Source organism: Protopterus annectens, chromosome 16.part0 (genome assembly GCF_019279795.1).
Source record: "Protopterus annectens isolate FY-2018-M chromosome 16.part0, PAN1.0, whole genome shotgun sequence".
Taxonomy (NCBI): domain Eukaryota; kingdom Metazoa; phylum Chordata; order Ceratodontiformes; family Protopteridae; genus Protopterus; species Protopterus annectens.
Window position 1 is genome coordinate 622,743,873 of NC_056750.1, and position 23,183 is coordinate 622,767,055.

Here is a 23,183-nt window from a genome sequence, read left to right on the forward strand (position 1 = left end):
GATATTAAGCAGAAATATCCCAAAATGTACCACTTATATAAGGCTGGACAGAATATCAGTGATGAGGTGAAACTACCCCCACTGCTATCAATGGCTACACAGAAATTCTAACAAGTACTCTGTAGAGACACAGTCACAACTTTCAGTTGAGTTAATATTCAGTGAGAAACACAAATAAATAAATTAAATGCAGAACTATATGAAAAAGAGCAGATAAAAGTGTACTTAAATTCACTTATACGTCTAGTTGATTTCAGGTAGATATTAGCAGGAGCAAAGCTCAGGTATCATGCAGAAATAACCCAAAATGTACCACTTATATAAGGCAGGACAGAATATCAGTGATGAGGTGAAACTATCCCCCACTGCTATCAATGGCTACACAGAAATTCTAACAAGTACTCTGTAGAGACACAGTCACAACTTTCAGTTGAGTTAATATTCAGTGAGAAACACAAATAAATAAATTAAATGCAGAACTATATGAAAAAAGTAGATACAAGTGTACTTAAATTCACTTATACGTCTAGTTGATTTCAGGTAGGTCTTAGCCAGAGCAAAGCTCAGATATTAAGCAGAAATAACCCAAAATGTACCACTTATATAAGGCAGGACAGAACATCAGTGATGAGGTGAAACTATCCCCACTGCTATCAATGGCTACACAGAAATTCTAACAAGTAGTCTGTAGAGACACAGCCACAACTTTCAGTTGAGTTAATATTCAGTGAGAAACACAAATAAATAAATTAAATGCAGAACTATATGAAAAAGAGCAGATAAAAGTGTACTTAAATTCACTTATATGTATAGCTGATTTCAGGTAGATCTTAGCCGGAGCAAAGCTCAGATATTAAGCCAATTTCCCGTACTAGGACTCTACACAGCTCAGACCAAGAACTGTTACAAATTTATAAACCCAAAACCAAAATCATATGTCTTCTCTATAACTATAACCCAGCCACATCCTGGAACCAACTTCCCTTAGAAATAAAGTCTCTACTTTATTTCCTTTATATCTTCATCTAACTTTTGTATATATGCTTTCTAAACCATAAAACAACTAGGTATTATTGATTTAAAATTATATTTTAACAGGATTCTTAATCTTTTGCTGACTGTAAATTATTTTTGTTAAATTCTGTTCTCTGAGGAGCTTTTCTCCCCGGGTCTCTGCTGAAAATGAGCCAAAAGCTCAGTCAGACTAACCTGGTTAACAAATGGAAAATAAATAAATGAAGCAAATCACATTAGTCCCAATACATCATGTCCATTTAGCAAACCTGTATGGATACAAGGATCTCTTCATCAGATTATGAAAATGATATTTTTTGTAGTTATGTCAATCCCTCTCTAAAGGACCATTGCAACATAATGCACAAGGTATCAATTTTGAAGTGAGCATTAGTCAGAACAAATTGCCCAGGGACATAATGTCTCTCTCCCAAGCACACCAGCAAATTATACTTTCTCTCTCAGATTATGGAAATTATATTTTTCATAAAGTAACTCATATTTCTGGAAAGGAATAAGGCAACATGATAGGTTATGCATCTTTTTTTGCAGGTAGGACATAACGTTCCATGTCAGTTGTTCATCTCGTCTTTACTCTTACATTCCCACCCACCTTCCCCCCTCCAGGGTCTCGAAGAGTGAGTAGACTTGGGGTCTGGTGGTCTTGTTCTGGGACTTCTTACTCCTGCTGGAGTATTTATTAAGTTACACCTGTTCATGCTGGTTTCAGCAAACTAGATTTGAGGTAGGACAGAGAGCATCATGGGACAGGGACCTGGCCTCGAGCTACTCATAGATCTTTAGCTAGTAAAGCGGCCGACTTGGAGCCGATGGTTCGGCTCCAAACCCATGTGTAAGAATAAAGGCGAGATGAACAACTCACATGGAACGTTATGTTAAATACATAACTTGCTTTTTTAGTGTAAGTGGTTACAAAAACCCAGTTTTATCATAATGTAGTTGCATGAAGGCAAGTTGTGAAGATGTGTGTGTGTGTGTGTGTGTGTGTGTGTGTGTGTGTGTGTGTGTGTGTGTCCCAATTACACAAGAAATGTCATATATGATCTTTAATAAAAAAAGACATATTTTACGACTTAAACCAAAATATTAAAATAATGGACTACTGAATAAACGCTGTTGTTAACCACTGATCTGATTTCTTTATGTAAACTGTGCATAGAAACGATAGCCAAGTGTGCAATTATATTACCTACTTGCTCAACTGGAGCCTGTAAACTGTGTGTAACTTATAATAATTTTGTGATGTTTTTACTGTATGTTCTACCTTGGAGCTTTTCTCCCTGGGCCTCTGCTGAAAATGGACATGTATCCAATCAGACTACCCCAGGTGTAAAATAAATAAAATAAATAAATATTCACATATGTTACGATGTGAGTAAGACTTTTTGCAGATGTCTATTGTGGTTTCAGGGGTATTTCCTGCACTTAATAAACCATAGACAACCAATGTGATTTTTTTGTTTATGAAACATTTAGTTGGGTGGCCTAGCTTGGTCTCATGCGAAGTGTAATACAGAATGTGGAGATAAATTCTTGGGACCTGAATATGCAGAAAAGTTTGACAGCATAGTCACCTTCCTTGTGCTTCATATACCTATGTTTGGAGGGGCTGCAAAGCCATGAGAATGCACTATGACAAATATTTTAATTTCTCTTTTAAGGAAAATTAAGCTACTCATTAAATAATTAGTTCCATACTGAACTCTAGTGATTGAATTCATGTAGGATTACCATATTCTCACGTCATGTGACAGGGCCCCCCTGTTGGTTGTTCAGTGGGGTGACTTAGTGGCTTGGAAAGAGCAATGGAATGTTATGGGCTTGTGGACTTCTTAACAGAAAAGTACATAAATGGAAAACATATTTCTGGATACACAAATGTGACATTATTTGCTTTCTGGTTCACTGTGTAATTGGGATATGTGTGCTTCATGTTTTAAGTCAGGCTTGGTTTTGTCTAAAGTTAAAAGAGATTGTTATTCAGAAGTTTACCTCTTGCACTGTACTTACTCAAGCTGAATTAAATAGAAGTGGAATTCTAACTGGTGACAGACAGTATAAGCTTATCAACACCAAATGCATGTTGTTATGAAATGGATGGGAAGATAAGTGATTCAACATGTTACAGTACATGACACTGGGATAGTTTACATCACCAGTGAAAGGGGATCGTATAATTCTCGGGGGTTGACATAGATATTTCCAGTATTAAGTTGTCATAAGACAATAGGCCAGGCATTGGTATGCCTGTAAATTTGGTGCACTGAAGTAAGAAGGCCGTTATCACGCAGACATACTGTGACTTAAACTTAAAGCAGGGAACCAAGGTGGTGGTTGAATTTATTGCGATCTGCTTCACTGATGTGAGATAAATATGAGAGGAAGCACGATATTGTTAACTAAAACTTGTATACACCATACAGTTAAAAAATGCAATGCAATCACAACTGACTCATTTTACGTTGGAAAAACCAACAGAATGTTGAAGGAGAGGGTCCTACAACATTGCAGAGATATAAGGACTGGTGGTGAGCATAATGCACTGGCACAGCATGTTAAGAAAAATTTGAGACATACTTTTAAGTTTATGGTCCTGCAGTTATGTGCTCTAACCAGGAGAGGGGGTGATGTTTCCCTCAAAACAGAGCAGGTTGAAGTAAACTGGATTGCAGATCTGCAGGCAGACAGAGTGCCACGGCTTAATAGCGTTTTACCACTAAAGCCTGTTCTTAGATGGCGCAGACCCTGGAAATTGAACTGATTGGTCCCTCTAGAGGGTGTGCGCTGTATTGCATTTTTACTGGTTGAATGTGGTTTTTAAATAGGTTTGTGTTTTATTATGTTTTGTACTTGGATTTGAAAAAAAACTGGATTACCTGAAAGCGCTTATTCTGGTTATTAAAGATTTTATTCATACTCTGCCATGATGATCCTTTGGGTTTCGTTGTTGACATATACCAAGTAAGATAAATGTGGAGGGGAATAGGGTTGTTGTAAAATACTGTGGTCAACCCAAAACATTTTTTTTTGTGGAAAATGACTTCTGATAAGTAGCTGTGATAAAAGAAAATTTCATACTTGTGGGGAAATAGGACATGATGAAAGAATGTGACTTGAAATGTTATAAATATAACAAAACTGGACCGTTACTGACATTGTAAAAATGAAAATAAGAGTAAGGAAAAAGAAAGAGGAGAAAATGACTAATGAAGAAATTTTAGTAGTAGAAACAGTAGAAAAATGAGATGAGAAAGAAATGAGAAGGCAAAGAAGGCGGCTCTGAAATAAGAGAAGGCAAAGAAGGCGGCTCTGAAATAAGAGAAGGCAAAGAAGAAGGCTGTGAAATAAGTTATGAAGACATATTGGGAGACAGTAAAAGAAAAAATAATTCTACTGGGAAAAGGATAAATGACAGAAAAAGGAAATTTAACAGGCCAACTACAAAAGAAAAATAGAAAGGAAATGTATGAAAAAGAATATATACAACTAATAGGGGTCTATATAATTTTATTGAATTGCTATTCAGCGAACAGCAATTCATCGAACCCCTATTTAGCGAAAGACATTTCCAGTGAATGACAAAACCTTTCATAGGGTATGGAAGCACCTGGCCAGCAACACAACTTTGCCATTTTCCCCACCGTAGTGGGATCTAGGAGTTGGTATATACAGTTAGGAAGGGGTGTGAAGGGCAGAGTGGGTATGATTTTGTGTGGTTTCTGTTTCAGTGTGCCTTTAGCTAAGTGCTTCCTTACCCTGGGAAAGATTTAATTGTTTGCTGAAATGCCATTCACTAAACAGGGGTTTCATGAATTGCTATTCACTGAATAACCATTTGACAAAATGATACAGACGCAGCTAATGGTTGAGGTTGGCATAACGTTACGGTGTCTGACTCGCAGACACAAAGTACAGTGTTTGATTCTCACCTTTATGAGGAAATTGGCTAGACGTAGAATGGCTCACTAAGGCAGCTTGCCTAGTATTTGTCTATGAACTTATGAAACCATGAATCTAAGGAAAGTGGAAATGCAAATTTTAGAATCCTTTCTATAAACGTAAACAGTATTAAGATTATAGTAAGAAGAATAGAGATTTTTGGAGTGGTGTAATACATATAATGTAGATGTAATTACATTAGAAAACACAATATTTTTAACAAATGGAATAATATTACAAGCAGAGAAATTGTAATCTGGAATTTGGGAAATGACAAAGGTTCTAGAATAGCTGTAAGCTTCCCATTTTTGCTAAAGTTAAATCTTTGTAGATTTAAAATGGAAAGAAAAAGTATATAGAATTAGAATACATACTTGTACTAATTGTAAAAAAAGAAAGTTGACCTCATTAGCTTTTAGATTATGTAGTGATAAATATGAATATAATAATAACATAGACCTTTAACTGTGATTTATGAGGCAAACACAAAAAGAAAGGAAATGATACAAGAAAAATGTCAGAAGTTATAAGATGTTAAAACTTTGGGACAAAAATTCATGGACTTGTGAAAGGGGTATGTGTAGAACTGACACAGATTATTTTACAGCATCAGAAGGTTTAATTACAGGACAAAGGTAGGTAGTTGAAACAGGATTTTCTGATCATCTTGCAATGTGGCCAGAGATGAAGGAAAACAAGGCATATATAAAATATATAGGCAAAGAAATAAAAAGGATAAATGAGAAAGCATAGAATGAAGAAGGAAACAGATTAGTAATACAGTTATGGAAAGATGATATTACTATGAGAACATTTTATAAAAACTGTCCTGAATGGTGAATGATACTTAAGAAGAAAATATAACTGTTTTTTTTTTTTTTTTTTTTTTTACAGTGGCAATATGATGGGAAAAAACTAAAAGGAAAATACAAAAGAACATATAATCATGCATTGGAAGACTTAAACATAATGACAAAGTCCTTTGACAAAGAAACAGAATTATATGAAAAAAAAACAAGAAAAAATACAACAACTGTTATATTTCATATGGAAAAAGGAAGATAGAAGACAAAACTAGAGACGGACAGGACTGACTAATAACGATTACAAGATCTTAATGAAAATAATACAGAGGAGATTTGAAACTAAAAATAGAAAATATTATGGAAAACAGTACACATAGTATAATTTCCCAGCCTCATCTGCAAGGCCATAGAAAGAATTATCACGGACCTTATCACCAAGGACATAGGCGACCTTCAAATACTGGACCCAACCCAGTTCATGCTTATTAAATCTGGTAGACTTCTTTAAGAACGTCACCAAAGCCATGGACGAAGGTAAGACAGTGCACACAGCCTATCTCGATGTTGCCAAGGCTTCTGACAAAATTCCCCACTCTGTCATCATTGAGAAACTCTCCATATAGGGATTAACCCTTACGTTACTAGATGGGTAGCCAACTGGCTCACTGACAGAACTCACTCTGTCACAACTGGTGACTTCTCCTCCACCAGTAGACCCGTCACCAGTGGAGTACCACAGGGGTCTGCATTGGGCCCCTTACTGTTTGGTATCTACTTCTCAGAAGTCCAGGCTAAAGTAGACGGCCTTTGGCTCACCAAGTTCGTTGATTGCAAACTGGAAGCAATCAACAATAGTGTCAACATATTACAAGAAGGGATAACACAAACAAATGATTGGTGCCAAAGCCATGGTCTAAAACAAAATGCAAAAAAATGCACTGTTATTCCCTTTGGCAAAATGGAATTCCCTACAAATAACAATATTGACAGCAGCCCCAGCCCAGTGATGCGAGACTTGGGAACACAGGTTGACAGCAATCTGAACTTTGATCACAAATTTTCCACAGTGTTAAGGAAAGCCTTCTAAGTAGTGCACCCCATAAAGCAAGGGCATAGCATCCACGTCAAGGGATGTTATAATTTCACTCTACTTGACTCTCATCAGACCACTAATAGAGTATAATGCACCCTTTTGCATGCATCTCACTAGACACATACAGCAGCTGGAGAGACTTCAAAGGTTTCTCTCTAAGAAAATACAGGGAGTCCAAACCATGACCTACGTGGACAGGCTGAAAGCCCCTTTATTTTACTATGTATCTTACAGGCTGCTGAGAGGTGACTTGTACCTGGTCTATAGGGTAATCTTCAATCCTATCCTAATGGAAATGCTGCACATCCACAAGTCAAATGGCTCAAGAGTCACTCGCTCTAGAGATCTCAACCTAGCTTGTGACATTAACAGATCATGCTGGAGAGACAGATATGTCTCCCAGAGACTGCTGCTTCTCTGGAATAGGCTCCCTATTTATGTAAAACAGAGCTCCTCACAGTGACCCTATTCAAACGCAGCCTAGACAACTGGATGTGATACCACAAATTTGCTCCTAGGGTGGCATCCTTGTCCCTCATGGAGAGGGATAGCTGGTGTTGATCACAGACCCACTATGTTCATAAAGTCGTTCTGCAAGCTACCCAAAAAAGAACAAATGGGGATACTTGGGATTAAACAAAGAGAGGCAAATGAAAAGAACATACTTTCTGGGAGTATAATTGCAGACTTTAAAGCTTCCCTGTAGACTTCTCTGCCAGAGATGCTGGGTGAGCAAAGTGGTGTAACTAAGAAATTATTTTTTTTTTGAGCTATGATACAGAGTCGGAATTGTCTAGTCTAGTAAGGCCTTCCTGAGTCTAATTATGACGGATGCCAAAAAGCAATTACTAGAAAATGGAAATCAAAGTCTAAACTAACTTTACTAGAAGTAGATAATAACAGAGATAAAACAAATGGAATTGGAATCTTTAGAAAGGGGTAGGAGCAAACTACATAGGAAAAAAAAATGGGAAGCATGGGATCAATGCATGCAGAGGAGGAGCGAGGTTTAAAAGAAGGCATGAAATGAATGAGCTATGTAATGGCTGACTGACAATGACTGGATATATTACAAGTGATGTATAATGTTTGCAGCTACAGTTGTGTTGGCATGGTTTTTAAAGTAGAATGTTTGCAACTGATACTGTGTCAGTATGATTTATTTTCTTTTATATAAATGTAAGATTGCCTATGTCATACACGATAATTTTATAAAGATGTTTCTTGCTTAAAAAAGAGATGCTTATGAAGAGTGGTGTAAGACAGGGCTGACCAATGAGTTGCATACTCTTTGCACTAGTTATGAATGTGACAGCATGTGAAATAAATTAGAAAATGATGGAAACAAAGTGTATGACACCTAAAGGGTTAAAAATGCCAGTTCTGTTAACATATGCAGATGACATTACAATAATTGCAAAAAACAAAATTTGGATAAAAGAAGTAACAATGTACACAAATGAGTGACCAGTGGTGATAGGAATGGCTTTAAAGAAAGAGAAAAGTAAAGTTTTAGGTGATACAGTAAAGATGGGGGTATATATTTTGCAATTAATTAAAATTCTGTGTTAGGTATAACATTTAGAAATAAAGATACAAGTCAAAATCAATGAGGGAAAAAAAAACAGAAGAAATAAAACAAATCTGTCTTTTCTTTTTAACATATACATTATCATTCAGAAAAAGACTTATTTGATAAATTCAGTACTGATGGGAAAAACAGCATAATTAGCAAGTATATTTATGCTGACAATAGTATTTGAAAAGGAATTATTGCGGACACTTTTTTTCATTTACATGAGATGCTAGATTAAATCCAGTAAAAAGAGGAGTTCTGCATAAAAAGAGGAAGGAGGTTCAGGTTTAATTAACCCAGTGGTATATACTGCTTCATTAAATTTGTACAAACTGTTGGTGGATAAAATAAAAAAAGATGAGAGATTAGTATTAAAATTGTACAAATATAAGAATAATAAATTTTGGTGGCATGATGAAAAGAGTAAATGAGAAAAACATTGTATAAATGAAGAAATAAAATGCTACCAAGAAAAATATTTTTGTGAAATTAAAAATAGATGATACATAAAAAGGAAAAAAAAAAGTATATTATAAGAATGTAATGATAAAACAGTACTATGTAAAACCATGGAATAATCTAACAGATAAAAAAATAAAGCTATAAAAATAAGAAGCAAATGGTGTAATCAGAAAGTCGAATGTCAAGACCTTTTGTGGAGACTGGTAACAGATAAATTACCATTAAAAGGAAATATGCCATACAGAAAGAAAAGTGGTAGAATATGTTTACATTGTCAACACGAAGAAATTACTGAGCATGCGTTTTTGAAATGTAAGATAGTAAAAAAGTTAAGGGGAAAACTACGTAAATAAGATTTTTTTTTGAATATACAAAAACATGGATAAAATAAGCATGGATATGATTAAATACTGATACTATAAAAACAGAAGTAAAGAATATGTTAAAAGAATAGATAAAAAGTTATTGGGTCATATGGAATGAAATAATACATGAAATTATATTTAATGGTAAATAGATTTTAGCAATAATACTAAGTAAAATCAGAAGATTATGGAAAAAGCAGTGAGAGTCTAAAGGGTTGAAAATTCAGTATTATTGTACTGAAAATTATGAATGTGTGTATACACATTTATATCTACAGAATTGAACATTTACCAAATACTTGTAAACATGTAAATATGTTGTAAATAACAGTTCTTTTTTTGTATATAAATAAAAGACCCCTTCTCTTTTCAATAGGTGCCACATGATCTACCTCCAACCCAAGAAGATGGGGTCTCAGTCTAATGTCTCATCCCATCTTATGACTGCATTGGAATTTCCATAATCAATCTACCTGGTGTGGGAAGAGAACCCAGAGCCTTCTGTACCAAAAGTGGGTATGTTACTTGTTTTGCCACAAACAATGCATTTTTACACCGCTATTTGTTGCAATCTGATAACTGGTTTTAAGGATACTTGTCCCAATTTATTACATTTAGCAAGAACAGAACTGAAAGATTCTCTTTAAAGGTTAGAGTTGAATGAGAAAGTACAGTTTTGTACCTACCATAAATGTAGATATTCGAGTGCTAATACAGCTGCAGTCATAACAGATGGGTTCTCCTGCCGTCAGGCGGGTCCTCGGTCGGCCGAATTCCAAAGTCTAGGTCCGGCGTCGGTTGTCGTCACTTCTTCCCTGACGTCAGTGCGACAGGGGTATAAAAGAACCAGCCAACGCCATTTTCTTCAGTCTTTCTTGCCCCAGATGTCAGGTGCCCCCAGAAGGAAGGCAATACATAAAATAATGTAATAATGCAAAGCAATATAATCAAAAAACAGTAGTTGCAAGCAAATACACCATAAAAGAATACCCCTAGAGGGGAAGGTGGGAGGGAAACCTAGACTGCAGCTGTATTAGCACTCGAACATCTACATTTATGGTAGGTACAAAACTACTATGTTCATCGTGCATACAGCTGCAGTCATAACAGATGGGTAGAATCCCAAAGCTAAGAAAGGGGTGGTAGGCACTAGGTGGAGCTAGGAGGAGCCAAAATGCCCTGCAATACTGCAGTGGCAAAGCCTGCTCTAGACTTGGAGTATAATGGTAGGTTGTAGTGCTTAGAGAAGGTATGCACAGAACTCCAAGTGGCTGCTTCTAAAATATCCTTGGTAGGAACTCCTCTGAGGAAGGCTGCAGAGGTGGCTGTGGCCCTGGTGGAATGAGTTCTAATGCCTGTAGGTACAGTTTTGACATGAAAGGAATAGCAAAAGCATATGCAGTGGGCTATCCATTTTGAGATTGTCTGTTTGGATATTGACTTTCCTTGAGCTCCTACCGCATAGGCCACAAAAAGCTGTTCTGATTTTCTGAAAGGCTTTGTTCTGTCCAAATACTAACGCAGTTGTCTGTGGATGTCCAAGGAATGCAGTAATCTCTCCCCTTTGTTTTGAGGATTAGGATAAAAAGTAGGTAAATGTATGGCCTGATTTAAAGCTATCCTGGATACCACTTTAGGCATAAAGGACGGGTTGGTACGTAATGAAACTCTGTCCTGATGGAAGATGATGAAAGGCTGGACAGCCATAAGAGCCTGTAGTTCTGAAACTCTACGAGCTGAAGTGATTGCCAGAAGGAAAGCTGTTTTCCAGGACAAATATTGTAAATCTGATGAGGCAGCTGGTTCAAAAGGGGGCAAAGTCAGTTTTTCCCGAATGAAATTAAGATCCCAAGCAGGTACTGGTTGTTTTCTTGGAGGTCTTAAATTCTTAGCCCCCTCTGAGGAACTGTCTTAATAGAGGGTGAGAGAATAAAGGTGGATCAGTGTTGTATTCTGCAGAAATGGCTGAGGCATGGATTTTGATGGAGGAGAACGAAAGTCCACTGCTTAGCAGTTCGGCCAAATATTGTAGTATTTGAGGTAAATTCAGGTTTCCAGGGCACTGCCCCTTTTTCTCATTCCAAACACAAAAACGTTTCCATTTTGCAGAGTAAGCTTTTCTAGTTGATGGCCTTCTGGCCTCCAAAATGACATCCTGCACCTCCTTGGAGAGCAGGGCCTGCTGTGATGCTAAGGAATCTTCCATGCGGCTAGATAAGTTTTGAAGCTGTGCTGAGTCAGAAGAAGAGGCATTAGAGGCAGGATCCATGGTGGGGAATGCGTCAGGCTCCTTAGTAGTGGGTACCAGTGTTGCCTTGGCCAGTCCGGAGCAATGAGGATCATCTTTGGTCTGTCTGCTCTGGTCTTCAATAGGACTTTGGGCAGCACAGGAAGAGGTGGGAAGGCATAAACTGTCACTGATGTCCAACTGAAAGAGAGAGCGTCCACTCTCCAGGCCTTTGGATGGAAGATCCTTGAGCAGAATTTTGTTAATTGATGATTTTTGTGAGAGGCAAAGAGATCTATGTCTGGCCTTCCCCATTCTTGGATTATTTCTGTAAAAACTTTTGGATGCAACTTCCATTCGTGTGGATCTGTCATATTCCTGCTTAGGTTGTCTGCCAGCGTGTTTTCCTTGCCTGGCAAGTACTGTGCTTGTAGCTCCATTTGTAAGTCCATGGCCATGTTCCAAAGTGACATGGCCAGTCTGCATAGGGGATAAGAATGTGTTCCTCCCTGCTTGTTTATGTACCACATAACAGAGGTGTTGTCTGTTCTTATCAATAGCTGACCTGTTTGTAGAAGGTCCTTGAAGGCTGTAATAGCATTTATCACTGCTAGCATTTCTTTTTGATTGATGTGAAGGTGCTTTTCTTTTTGGGTCCATTTGCCCTGAATGCACCGGTCTGTCATGTGCGCCCCCCAGGCGTAGTCCGAGGCGTCTGTTGTGATGACTTGATTTGCTTGAGGCTTGCTGAATGGAAGACCTGTGTTTGTTTGGCATGCTTGAGCCCACCACAGAAATTCCTTTTGCAGACATGGAATTAGTGGTATCATTGTTTCCAAACTGTGGCTGTGTTGAGACCATATGTTTTTAGGTACCATTGTAGTTTTCTCATATGCAGCTTTGCACATGGGATTAGTAAGATGCAAGATGCCATGAATCCCAGAGCCTGCAGGATTTTCCTTGCAGTCAGCCTGGTGCAATTTGCCAGTGTTCTGAAATATTGAATTAGTTGCCCCTGCTTCTCTGGCGTGAGGTAGGCCATCTGGGTGTTTGTGTCCAAATTGGCACCCAGGAAAATTATCTTCCGAGAGGGTATTAGTCTTGATTTCTCTTTGTTGACTGTGTATCCTAGAGAGTTTAATAACATTATTACATAAGCCAGATGTTTCAGAAGAATGCGTTTGCTGTCCGCTTGGATCAGGCAGTCGTCCAAATAAGGGTATATTTGTATCCCTTGAAGTCTGCAGTAGGCAATTACTGATGCCAGGCATTTCGTGAATACTCTGGGCGCAGTAGATAAACCAAAGGGCAATGCAGAGAATTGATAATGTATTGAACCTGCAAGAAATCTGAGGTATCTTCTGCAATTTTGTCTGATTGGGACATGCAGGTATGCCTCCTTGAGGTCTAATGTTACCAGCCAGGACTCCTTGCCCAGCATGGGAAGAAGTTGCTGTAGAGTGAGCATCTTGAATTTTGGTATGAGTAGGAATGTGTTTAGGATGGAAAGATCCAAAATAGGTCTCCAATCTTTGCCCTTCCTCTGCACCAGAAATAGCCTGGAATAAAAACCTTGACCTTGTTCGTGTGTAGGTACCTCTTGAATAGCTTTCATGTTTATAAGGTCTGAAATTTGCTTTTGTGCCTCTGCCCTTTGATTGTGTGGCAGGTTTGGCATGCCTTTCATTTTTGGAAGGGTATGAAAATGGAATTTGTAGCCTCTGTTTATAATGTTCAGGATCCATTTGTCCTTTGTGACAATACGCCAATTTTTTGAGAATAGTGCCAGCTTTCCTCCTAAGGGTGCTGCCATTTGAGACCTGGTTGGCATGCAAAGGAGAAAGTCATTGGTTTTGCTTTCTGAAAGATTGCAAGTTGTCCTCACCACCTCTTTGTGTAGGAGCTTGCCACTGTCTGCCTCTGTACGAGCCTTGTGTTTGTCCTCTGCCCCTCGGGCACCTGTATCTGCCTCTTTGGGGTCTGTCTGTGTCAGGAAAGGACCAGTTTTTGGAAGGCCAATTTCTACTAAAACGTGGGGGTTGAACCTGCATAAATTCTTTCACAGTTTGCATTGATTTAGCCTTTTCCTCCATTTTCCGTAATACTTCCTCAGCATTTGCCCCAAATAGTACATCCTTTTGAAGAGGGGCGTCTAGTAATTTAGCCTTGACATGATCAGGCAAGGCTTGTTCCTTGAGCCAAGCATGCCTACGTATGACTGAGCCTGTAACAGCAGCTCTACATAAGGCCTCTAGAGCATCAAAACCACATTGTAAGGTATGTTTACCCACTTGTTCTGCACTATGCATCAAATCCTGCAACTCCTTCATGTCTGGTTGTTCAGGTTGTGACATTTTACTTTTCAATTGAGATAACAGAAACTGTTGGTATTTTAGCATATGAAATTGACAGTTTAAGGCCCTCATGGATAGGGTAGCCGAGGTATATACCTTTTTTCCCCACCTTTCTAAGGATCTGGAATCTCTCTCGGAAGGCAATGGGTTTTTGGCAATGGAGGCCTTAACTCCCTTGGGCCCCTGTGAGATGGTTTCTAGGTCAGCAGCATGGCTTTTGTATAGAAATTGGTGTGAGTCAGGAACCCTGTAGTACCTGTCAGGCTTTAACTGGAGCTGGAGGGAGAGAGTCCGGGTTAAGGCAGGCCTCCGAGTAAACATCATCTAGGATGTCCAGGACAGGAGGTATAGCCAGAGGCCTGTGCTGGGGTAACAAAAGAAATTCCCTGAGTCTTTTCTTGGAATCTGAATAATCCTGGCCTTCCCAGTGGAAGTGTTCCCTTAAGGTATGCAGAGTTTCACCAAATGAGTAATCCTCAGGGGGGGATACAGAAGGAATAGATTCCTCTGCATCAGAGTCTTCAAAAGGAGAGTAAGACTGTTCCTGATAATCAGAGTGCTCTGAAATAATGGAGCCCTGATCAGAGGAGGGGGAATCTTCCTCCACTCTGGGTCTTTTGTCCGGAGGTGGCTGAGAACCTCTGATTAGAGTAATTAAATCCTCAGCCATTTTAAGCATCTGTTTCTTAGGCATGGGGCCTGGAGATGGCCCCTGTGTAGCTGGTCTCTTAGGGTGCATGGTAGCTTTAGACTTGGTGAAAGCCTTGATGGAGAAAGAAGAGGAAGGTCTGAAGACACCTTGAGTGGTGGGGGACCTGTCCACAGTCTGTGTTTCAATGCCAAGTGTGGCTTCGGTATCTGTAGTCAGGGTGTGGGCCGAGGAGCCTGCGACCTTGGGTACAGGAGACACCGCCGAAGATGTGTCGTCGGTAATCAGGGGCTGCATAGGCGCCTCGCTGAGAACCGGACCACGTGTAGTCGGCTTTGGCGTGGTGTCGGTAGAGGCCGCGGACCTCCAGTGTCGGTCCTTGTCTTTGCGTTTTTTAGACAAAACCGGAGTCGGAGTATCCGACGACATAGTATAGTTAAATGCTTTCCCAAAATAATGCTGGGCGAACTCCGCCCGATGCTTAATAGTGCGTTTGTTGAATGTAGCACAAAAGCGACAGACCGAAACGTCGTGGTCTGGGCCTAAACAAGGTATACAGAGGGAATGGAAATCCTTATGCGGTATTTGCTTCCCACAAGAAATACAATTATTAACTTTGTCTGACATCGGTCTGAGGCAAGAAAAAGTTTCCACAACGGGTTACTTAGCAAGAAGACTTCGGTTCCAAATTTTTTGTAATCTCAGGAGCTGGCCGACTGGCACTTGTGAACTGCTTCTGCTTCGGGCACCGCGCGGCAAAAAAGACTGAAGAAAATGGCGTCGGCTGGTTCTTTTATACCCCTGTCACACTGACGTCACGGAAGAAGCTACGACAACCGACGCCGGACCTAGACTTTGGAATATGGCCGACCGAGGACCCGCCTGACGGCAGGAGAACCCATCTGTTATGACTGCAGCTGTATGCACGATGAACATCTTCAGCATGTCTGATCAATGTGAAGACAGTTTATTCATTTTACCTGTATGTTTCAAGGAGATTTCAGACTAGGCTTGAAAGAAGGATCAGTTTCTGGGTTTATGCTTATATTAACAGCAACTGGTAGGGGGTACAAATTAACAAAATGTTGTTAAATATGTCTACTAAGGGAATTGTGTTTATGCATATCTGAATATTATTACACTGAATAACCTTGCTTACTTCACAATAATAATACGACAACTGCATATGCGCCATGTAAAGACAAATACAGCAGAAAAGAACAAATTCTAGCTATAGAAGGAAACTTCAACAGATTGTGCATACACTAATAAAGAACATTTCTAGTATAATGCTACAATCATGCTGAAGATGCATCTCCTGATATTTTCAATTAATATAAAGTACTTCTGAATCTTTGTAATTATACGGTTGTGAGCACAACAAAAATCTGAAAATTTCAAAATTCATGCTTTACACAGTTATTTGTTGCATTAGTTTGTCAACAAAGATGAATAAAAAAAAAGAAAAGAAATCATGACTCCTTCAAATGGCTTTCATACGAAAATTAGGATCAGGTAGTACGAAAAGGAATAAAGTGTAAATATGCTGTTTGGAGAGACAGAAAGACAGAGAGCAGAGTCACAATGTGGAGATCCCCCCCAAAAAAATAAATGTTCTTTACTGCATCTTTAATTAATATGGCACTTTTTTCCAATTATAGCTCAGGTGATGATGGGTCTGAGGCAGATGAAAATAAGTACAATGTATCAGAAAGCAAACAGAATACCTTAAAACATGGATAATGGAAGCATTTATGAAAACAAAAATGCTGTTAATGAAAATACCCATTTAATTCTCCTTTGTAACAATGTAAAAATGTCAAAATGCAGCAGTATGTCTAAAGGAAAAAGGGTAAGCAGATCACTTGAAAAAGGAAGAGGATAACTTCTGATGGTGCAACAGAATACAGTTAGGAGGACTGTCTAATGATGATGGTGGTAGCTAAAAACTACAGTTGTCTACACTTACCATAAATGTAGATGTTCGAGTATATTCACTGTTGCAGTCATCAAACTTGGGTTATCTGCTTGCAGTAGTCCCAGTCGGCCTGATTACCAAAGTCTTGGGTCCTGCGTCAGTTGCTGTCTCATCTTCTGTGACGTCAGGTAGTCAAGGGTATAAAGCATGCAGCCGATACCATTACATCAGTTTTTCTTGCCCCAGATGTCAGGTGCCTCCCTAATGGGAAGCAATTAAACATATACTTACAAGGTTACACCTCCAACAAAAAAGCAAATACACCAAAAAGATTTTAAGCATAGTACAGGAGAGTAAGGTATATCCAAAAGAAGTCAGGGGGCTGGAGGGAGGGTAATCAGGACTGCAACAGTGAATACACTCGAACATCTACATTTATGGTAAGTGCATACAACTGTACTATGTTCTTCGTGTTTCACTGGTGCAGTCATCACATTTGGGTAGATTCCCAAAGCTAAGGATGGGAGGAGGCACTTAGATAGCATTAGGACCAGCTATAAGGCCCTGCAAGACTGCAGTGGCAAAGCCAGCTCTGGATTTAGAGAAAATTGGTAAATGGTAATGCTTGGTGAAAGTATGTACAGAACTCCAGGTAGCAGCTTCTAGGATGTCCCTGGTAGGTACACCTCTGAGAAAGGCTGTAGAGGTAGATGCAGCCCTGGTTGAATGGGGTCTAATCCCCTGTGGGATAGGTTTTCCATGGTGCTTATAGCAGAAAAGAATATAATGGCCTATCCATTCAGAAATGGTTTGCTTTGACATAGCCTTCCCCTCTGCCCCTGCAGCAAATGCCACCAGCAGTTGTTCAGATTTCCTTTGAGGTTTAGTCCTGTCCAAGTAAAATCTAAGTTGTCTGTGCACATGTAAGGAGTGCAGTATCTGTTCCCTTTGTTCTGTGAATTAGAAAAGAAGGTAGGCAAATGAATGGATTGATTTAAGAGCCACAATGGATAACACCTTGGGCATGAAAGAGGGATTGGTCCTGTGGGAAACACTGTCTGCATGAAAGATGATGAAAGGCTCCACTGCCATAAGGGCCTGTAATTCAGATACCCTTCTTGCTGAAGTGATTGCTAAAAGGAAGGCTTTTTTCCATGAAAGGAATTTTAAATCTGCACTTGCAGCTGGCTGAAAAGAAGGAAGAGTGAGTTTTTCCAATACAAAGTTGAGGTCCCAGGTTGGAGTTGGGGCTCTCCTGGGTGGTATTAAGTTTTTGGCCCCTCTGAGGAACTGCTTGAGCAGTGGGTGACAGAAGAGGGGTGGTTCTGTGTTATAATGAGCTGAAATGGCTGGAGGAAAAAGAAAGGCCCTTGTGAAGCATCTCAATTAAGTAGTGAAGAATCTGAAGTAAATTGGGCATTGCTGTGCCCATCCCTTGAATTTGGTTCAAGGCACAGAATCCTTTCCATTTTTCAGCATAAGATTTTCTAGTACTAGGCCTCCTTGCCTCCAAAATGACATCCAACACTTGTTTACTGAGGGATGGCAGCAGAGAGCTTAGGTAATTAGCCAGGCTGCCAGGTTCAGGGTTTGAAGCTGAGGGTGCAGAATCTGGTTCTCCTGCTGAGACAACAGGATAGGGGTCTGAGGCAGGTGCCATGGAGCCAACAGTGACACACTGCGCAAGAGGGGGTATCACTGTTGGCGTGGCCAGTCTGGTGCAATCAGTATCGTCCTTGGTTTGTCCGGTTTGATCTTTAGTAGTACCTTGGGTATGAGGCCGAGGAGGAAAGGCATAAACTGATATGTTTTTCCAGCTGAAGGACAGAGCATCCACTTTCCAAGCTTGTTTGTGGGGAGTCCTTGTGCAGAATTTGTCCAACTGGTAGTTCTGGGGGAGGCAAACAGGTCTATATCTGGGCTCCCCCATTTGTTTGTCAACATGTTGAAAGTCTTTGGTTCCAGTTTCCACTCGTGTGAGTCCATGTGATTTCTGCTTAGTTTGTCTGCCAGTGTATTTAGTTTTCCTGGCAGGAATTGAGCCTGTAGATGCACTTGGTAGCTCAAGGCTGTGTTCCACAGAGCCATGGCTATTCTGCAGAGGGGGTAAGAATGGGTGCCCCCCTGCTTGTTTACGTACCACATAACAGTGGTGTTGTCTGTCTTTACCATTAATTGTCCTGGAAGAATGTGGCCCTTGAAGGCTGTCAGAGCATTCTGTACAGCTAACATTTCTTTTTGATTGATATGTAGGTGCATTTGACTTGGGTTCCATTTGCCCTGAATGCACTCCCCTGCCAGGTGAGCCCCCCATGCATAGTCTGATGCGTCTGTTGTTAGGGTTTGGGTGGCAAGGGGTAGAGTGAATGGTAGTCCCTTGTTTTGGTGGCAGGCCTCTGCCCACCAAAGGAACTCTAACCACAGGCAAGGTATGATAGGAATCACTATTTCTAGGTCCTGAGAATGTTGACACCATAGGCTTTTTAGATACCATTGTAGTTTCCTCATATGCAGTCTTGCATATGGAATTAGAAGAATGCAGGGGGCCATGAACCCCAAGGCTTGCAGTATTTGCCTTGCAGATAGCAGGGTTTCTGGGGCCATTAGTTTGAAGTAAGTTGTCAAATGAATTTGTTTCTCTGGCATGAGGAACACCATCTGGGAAGTTGTATTCAAGCTTGCTCCCAGGAATATAATTTGTTGACAGAGTACCAGATGTGATTTCTTTTCATTTATGGTGTACATCAGACAAGTTAGCACCTTTTGTACAAATGCCAGATGATTCAAAAGTATGTCCTGGCTTTCTGCCTGAATTAGACAATTGTCCAGGTATGGATATATTTGAATATTTCCTTGCCTGCAAAATGCAATGACTGGAGCTAGGCACTTTGTGAATACCCTGGCATCAGTAGATAAGCCAAAGGGCAGTGCAGAGAACTGATAGTGCAAGTAGCCTGCTTTGAAGCATAGGTATCTTCTGCAAGATTCCCTGATTGGAATATGCAGGTAGACTTCCTTTAAATCGAGTGTTGCTAACCAGGCATCTTTGCCTAGCATAGGAAGCAACTGGTGAAGAGTTAGCATCTTGAATTTTGGAATCACCAAAAAGGTGTAGATAGGTCCAGGATGGGACCCCATGTGTTTTCTTTTCTAGGTACCAGAAAAAGTCTTGAGTAAAAACCTTGTCCCTTTTCCTCTTCTGGTACAGTCTGAATAGCCTTTATGTTTAAGAGAGAGACTACTTGCTTATCAGCCTCTGCCCACTGATTTGGGGGTAGATATGGCCAACTGTTTGGGATTGGTAGCATATGGAATTGAAATCTGTATCCTTGGGAAACTATATTTAAAACCCATTTGTCCTGGGTAATGAGTTCCCAGTTTTTTGCTTGCAGAGCAATCTTTCCCCCTAAAGGAGCAGTCAGTTGAGAAGTGCTTGGAAGTTTTAAAGTTAAGTCATTGAGACAATTTACCATACGGGGGAGTCTTACTACTCCCTGATTTGGAAGTGGGAGCCCCCCACTGCTTAGTCCTGTACGTACCTTGGGACTGAAGCCTGGGTGTTCTGCTGGGTCTGGGTTTGAACTGTGAAGGCTTGGAAGAGGCAGGAAAGGACCAATTCTTAGAGGGCCAATGCCTACTAAATCTTGGAGGCTCTACTTGCCGGAAATCTTTAAAAGTTTGCATAGATTTAGCTTTTTCCTCCATCTTTTTAAGAACAACTTCTGCTCTGGTGCCAAACAGGCGGTCCTGATTTAAGGGAGCATCCAGTAATTTAGCTTTAACATGATCTGGCAAGAATTGCTCCTTAAGCTAAGCATGCCTTCTAAGTACAGACCCAGTGACAGCAGCCCTACAAGATGCCTCAAGTGAATCAAAACCACACTGCAAAGTATGTTTTCTAATCTGTTCAGCAGAATGCATCAAATCCTGTAAATCCTTATTTGCAGCACAATCAGGAATCAACATAATTTTCTGTTTAAGCAATCCAATAATATGCTGCTGATACTTTAACATATGAAACTGGCAGTTTAAGGCCCTGATGGCCAAGGTTGCAGAATTGTATACCTTCTTACCCCATCTATCCAGTGCCCTGGAGTTTCTATTAGAGGGGGTAGGATTTTTGGCAGTAGCAGCCTTAATGCCCTTGGGTCTCTGTGAAATGGTCTCAGGATCCACAGTGGGATTTTTAAAAAGGAACTTGTGAGAGTCAAAAACCCTGTAATATCTATCAGGTTTTCTGGGAGCAGAAGGTAAAGAGTCAGGGGCCAGGCTAGATTCCGAAAAGGCATCATCAACAATGTCTAGTACAATGTCTAGTACAGGAGGAATAGCTAAAGGCCTGTGTTGGGGCAGGAGTAAGAAATCCCTAAGCCTCTTTTTAGAATCAGAGTAATCCTGGCTTTCCCAACGAAAATGCTCCCTAAGAGTATGCAAGGTTTCAGCAAAAAGAGAAATCCTCTGGGGGGAGGGGGGAGCAGAAGGAATAGAGTCCTCTGCATCAGAATCCTCGTAGGTAGAAAATGGTAAATCCTGGTCATCAGAGGAAACAGAAATTTCAGAATCATGGTCAGAAGTATCATACGCAAATTCAGTCTTAGGTCTCAGAGGGGGAAGGCTGGCTTCCCCTGATTAAAGTAATAAGGTCTTCAGCCATTCTTATCATTTGTTTTTTTAGGCATAGAGGCCTGACCATGCGGCCTGGGCGTTGGTTTTCTAGTCATGGTTCGAGATTTAGGCCTTGAAGAAGAAGATGGCGTCGGTTTAATATGCAAGTCAGTATGCCTGAATACACTCACAGAAGCCTGCAGAGCGACTCCGGATCCATCCAAGGTAGAGACATCTGCAGGTTCCACAGCTGAAGCATCTCGTGGCATACCGGACTCTGAATGGGTCTCAGTAGAGGCCTGCGAATCTGAAGTAGTGGGTATCAGGGGCTGCGAAAGCGCCTCACTGAGTACTGGCGACTGGCTTAGGAGAAGAGTTGTCGGCAGCTTTGGACCTAGGCGACCTGTCTCTGTCTTTATCTTTGCATTTTTTTGGAATGTCGGTAGTCGGATGGCTTACCGAAGACATATCTGGATAATTAAACTGAGCATCAAAATATTTAGAAGTGTAAATATACAGATGACGAATAGTTCACTGCTTAAATGAGGCACAAAACCGACAGCGAGGTACGTCGTTGTCAGGGCCTAGGCAAGGAATACAGGACAAATGGAAATCTTTATGAGGTATTTGCTTTCCACAAGAAATAGAATTATTGACTTTTAATGACATCGGTTTAGAGCAAGAAAAAGTTTCCCCAATGGGGTACTTAGCTTTAGTTGAAGACTTCGGTTCTGAAACTCGAAAATGAAAATTTCAGGAGTCGGCCGACCGGCACTTGCAAACTTATTCTGCTTCGGGCACCATACGGCAAGAAAGACTGATGTAATGGCGTCGGCTGCATGCTTTATACCCCTGACTACCTGACGTCATGGAAGGTGAGACAGCAACTGACGCAGGACCCAAGACTTTGATAATCAGGCCGACTGAGGGCTACTGCAAGCAGATAACCCAAATGTGATGACTGCAACAGTGAAACACAAAGAATATCATGGGGCTACCAAGGACTTTTTTCGGTTCTGACTGGAAAGTCAATCAACAGATTTATTATGGGAAAATTACAAAGGACTTGTTTTTATTAATGGCTGCAAGAAAAAAGCTCATAAGCAATAGGTAGGATGTGTCCACTGTACACAAATATGCCTATATGCAGTACTGTAACATCGATAAATGCCTGATTTTCTAACTGGTATTGTTACTAAGTCAACATTCCACAATAACTCAGTGCTTTGGAATTATGATTTTGCAATGGTCAGTGTCTTCATCTGATCACAAAAGTTCAAGGCTGTGGTTACTAGTCTTCTGGGTTGACATACAGTCTAATCTGTACAAGTGGAAAACTGTGCTTAAAAAACAGGGTTTCAACACAGTTAAGAGTACTGGAGGATATTCTGTCAAACTAAGGATCGCTATAAAGTCAAGATGTACCTTTTCAGACAACCATTAAGTCATATTCCAAAGGACTGAGCAATAAGCCCTGTGTTCTCAAACACAGAGGTGTGCACCAGTTACCAAAGCAAAACTCACCCACAATAAAAGAAAGCCTTCTGCCAATGTCTGAACTTATCGACCTTGTTGGCCACTGTATTTGCAAATTCTATAAACTGGCAGCAGAATGGAGCTTCACAAAGAATCAGAATAAATGCGTTTAACCTGAAAAGCAAAAAAACAAAGCATTCAATATTTTTTTTCTTCAGAAAAAAGACCTGGACTATGCAAGACTGTGATGCAGGAAAACAGATATCAGTACAACATTATATACCATAATGTATGTACTTTCTCAGTAATAGCTTAATTTATGTACTGCTTAGGCTTTCAGTAACAAAAACAAGAAATGGGTTGCTGGGGTTTACAATGCTTATAATCTACTTTCATGAAATTTCGAAATCCCAAAATCTCGAGGTTCAGAATCTCGAAATTGTGAACCCCCCCAAAACACCACCCAACACACTAAAACATGTGTATGCAACCCCCCATACCCCCCGCAACTTAAATATACCAACTCCGAGATTGCACTACAGTGAGGACAAGGAAAATCTCCCACTCCGCGTTGTATGCCAATCTCCGTTTTGAAACTTCGAACATATGATCTTCAATCATATGAAATTCGAAGTTTTGAGCTTCGAAATTCTGAATGGAACCCGTATGCATCCTCAA

The 23,183-nt window shown here is 40.1% G+C and overlaps 1 protein-coding gene across 1 annotated transcript in view; it reads right to left on the minus strand.

Moving 5' to 3' along the window:
- CACFD1 (calcium channel flower domain containing 1) overlaps nucleotides 1-23,183 on the minus strand; it is a 523,250-nt gene that overhangs the window by 222,347 nt on the left and 277,720 nt on the right. Inside the window, exon 3 of the mRNA XM_044058223.1 lies at nucleotides 22,554-22,679. Coding sequence (XP_043914158.1) covers nucleotides 22,554-22,679 — 126 coding nt within the window. The remainder of the gene's footprint in view (nucleotides 1-22,553; nucleotides 22,680-23,183) is intronic.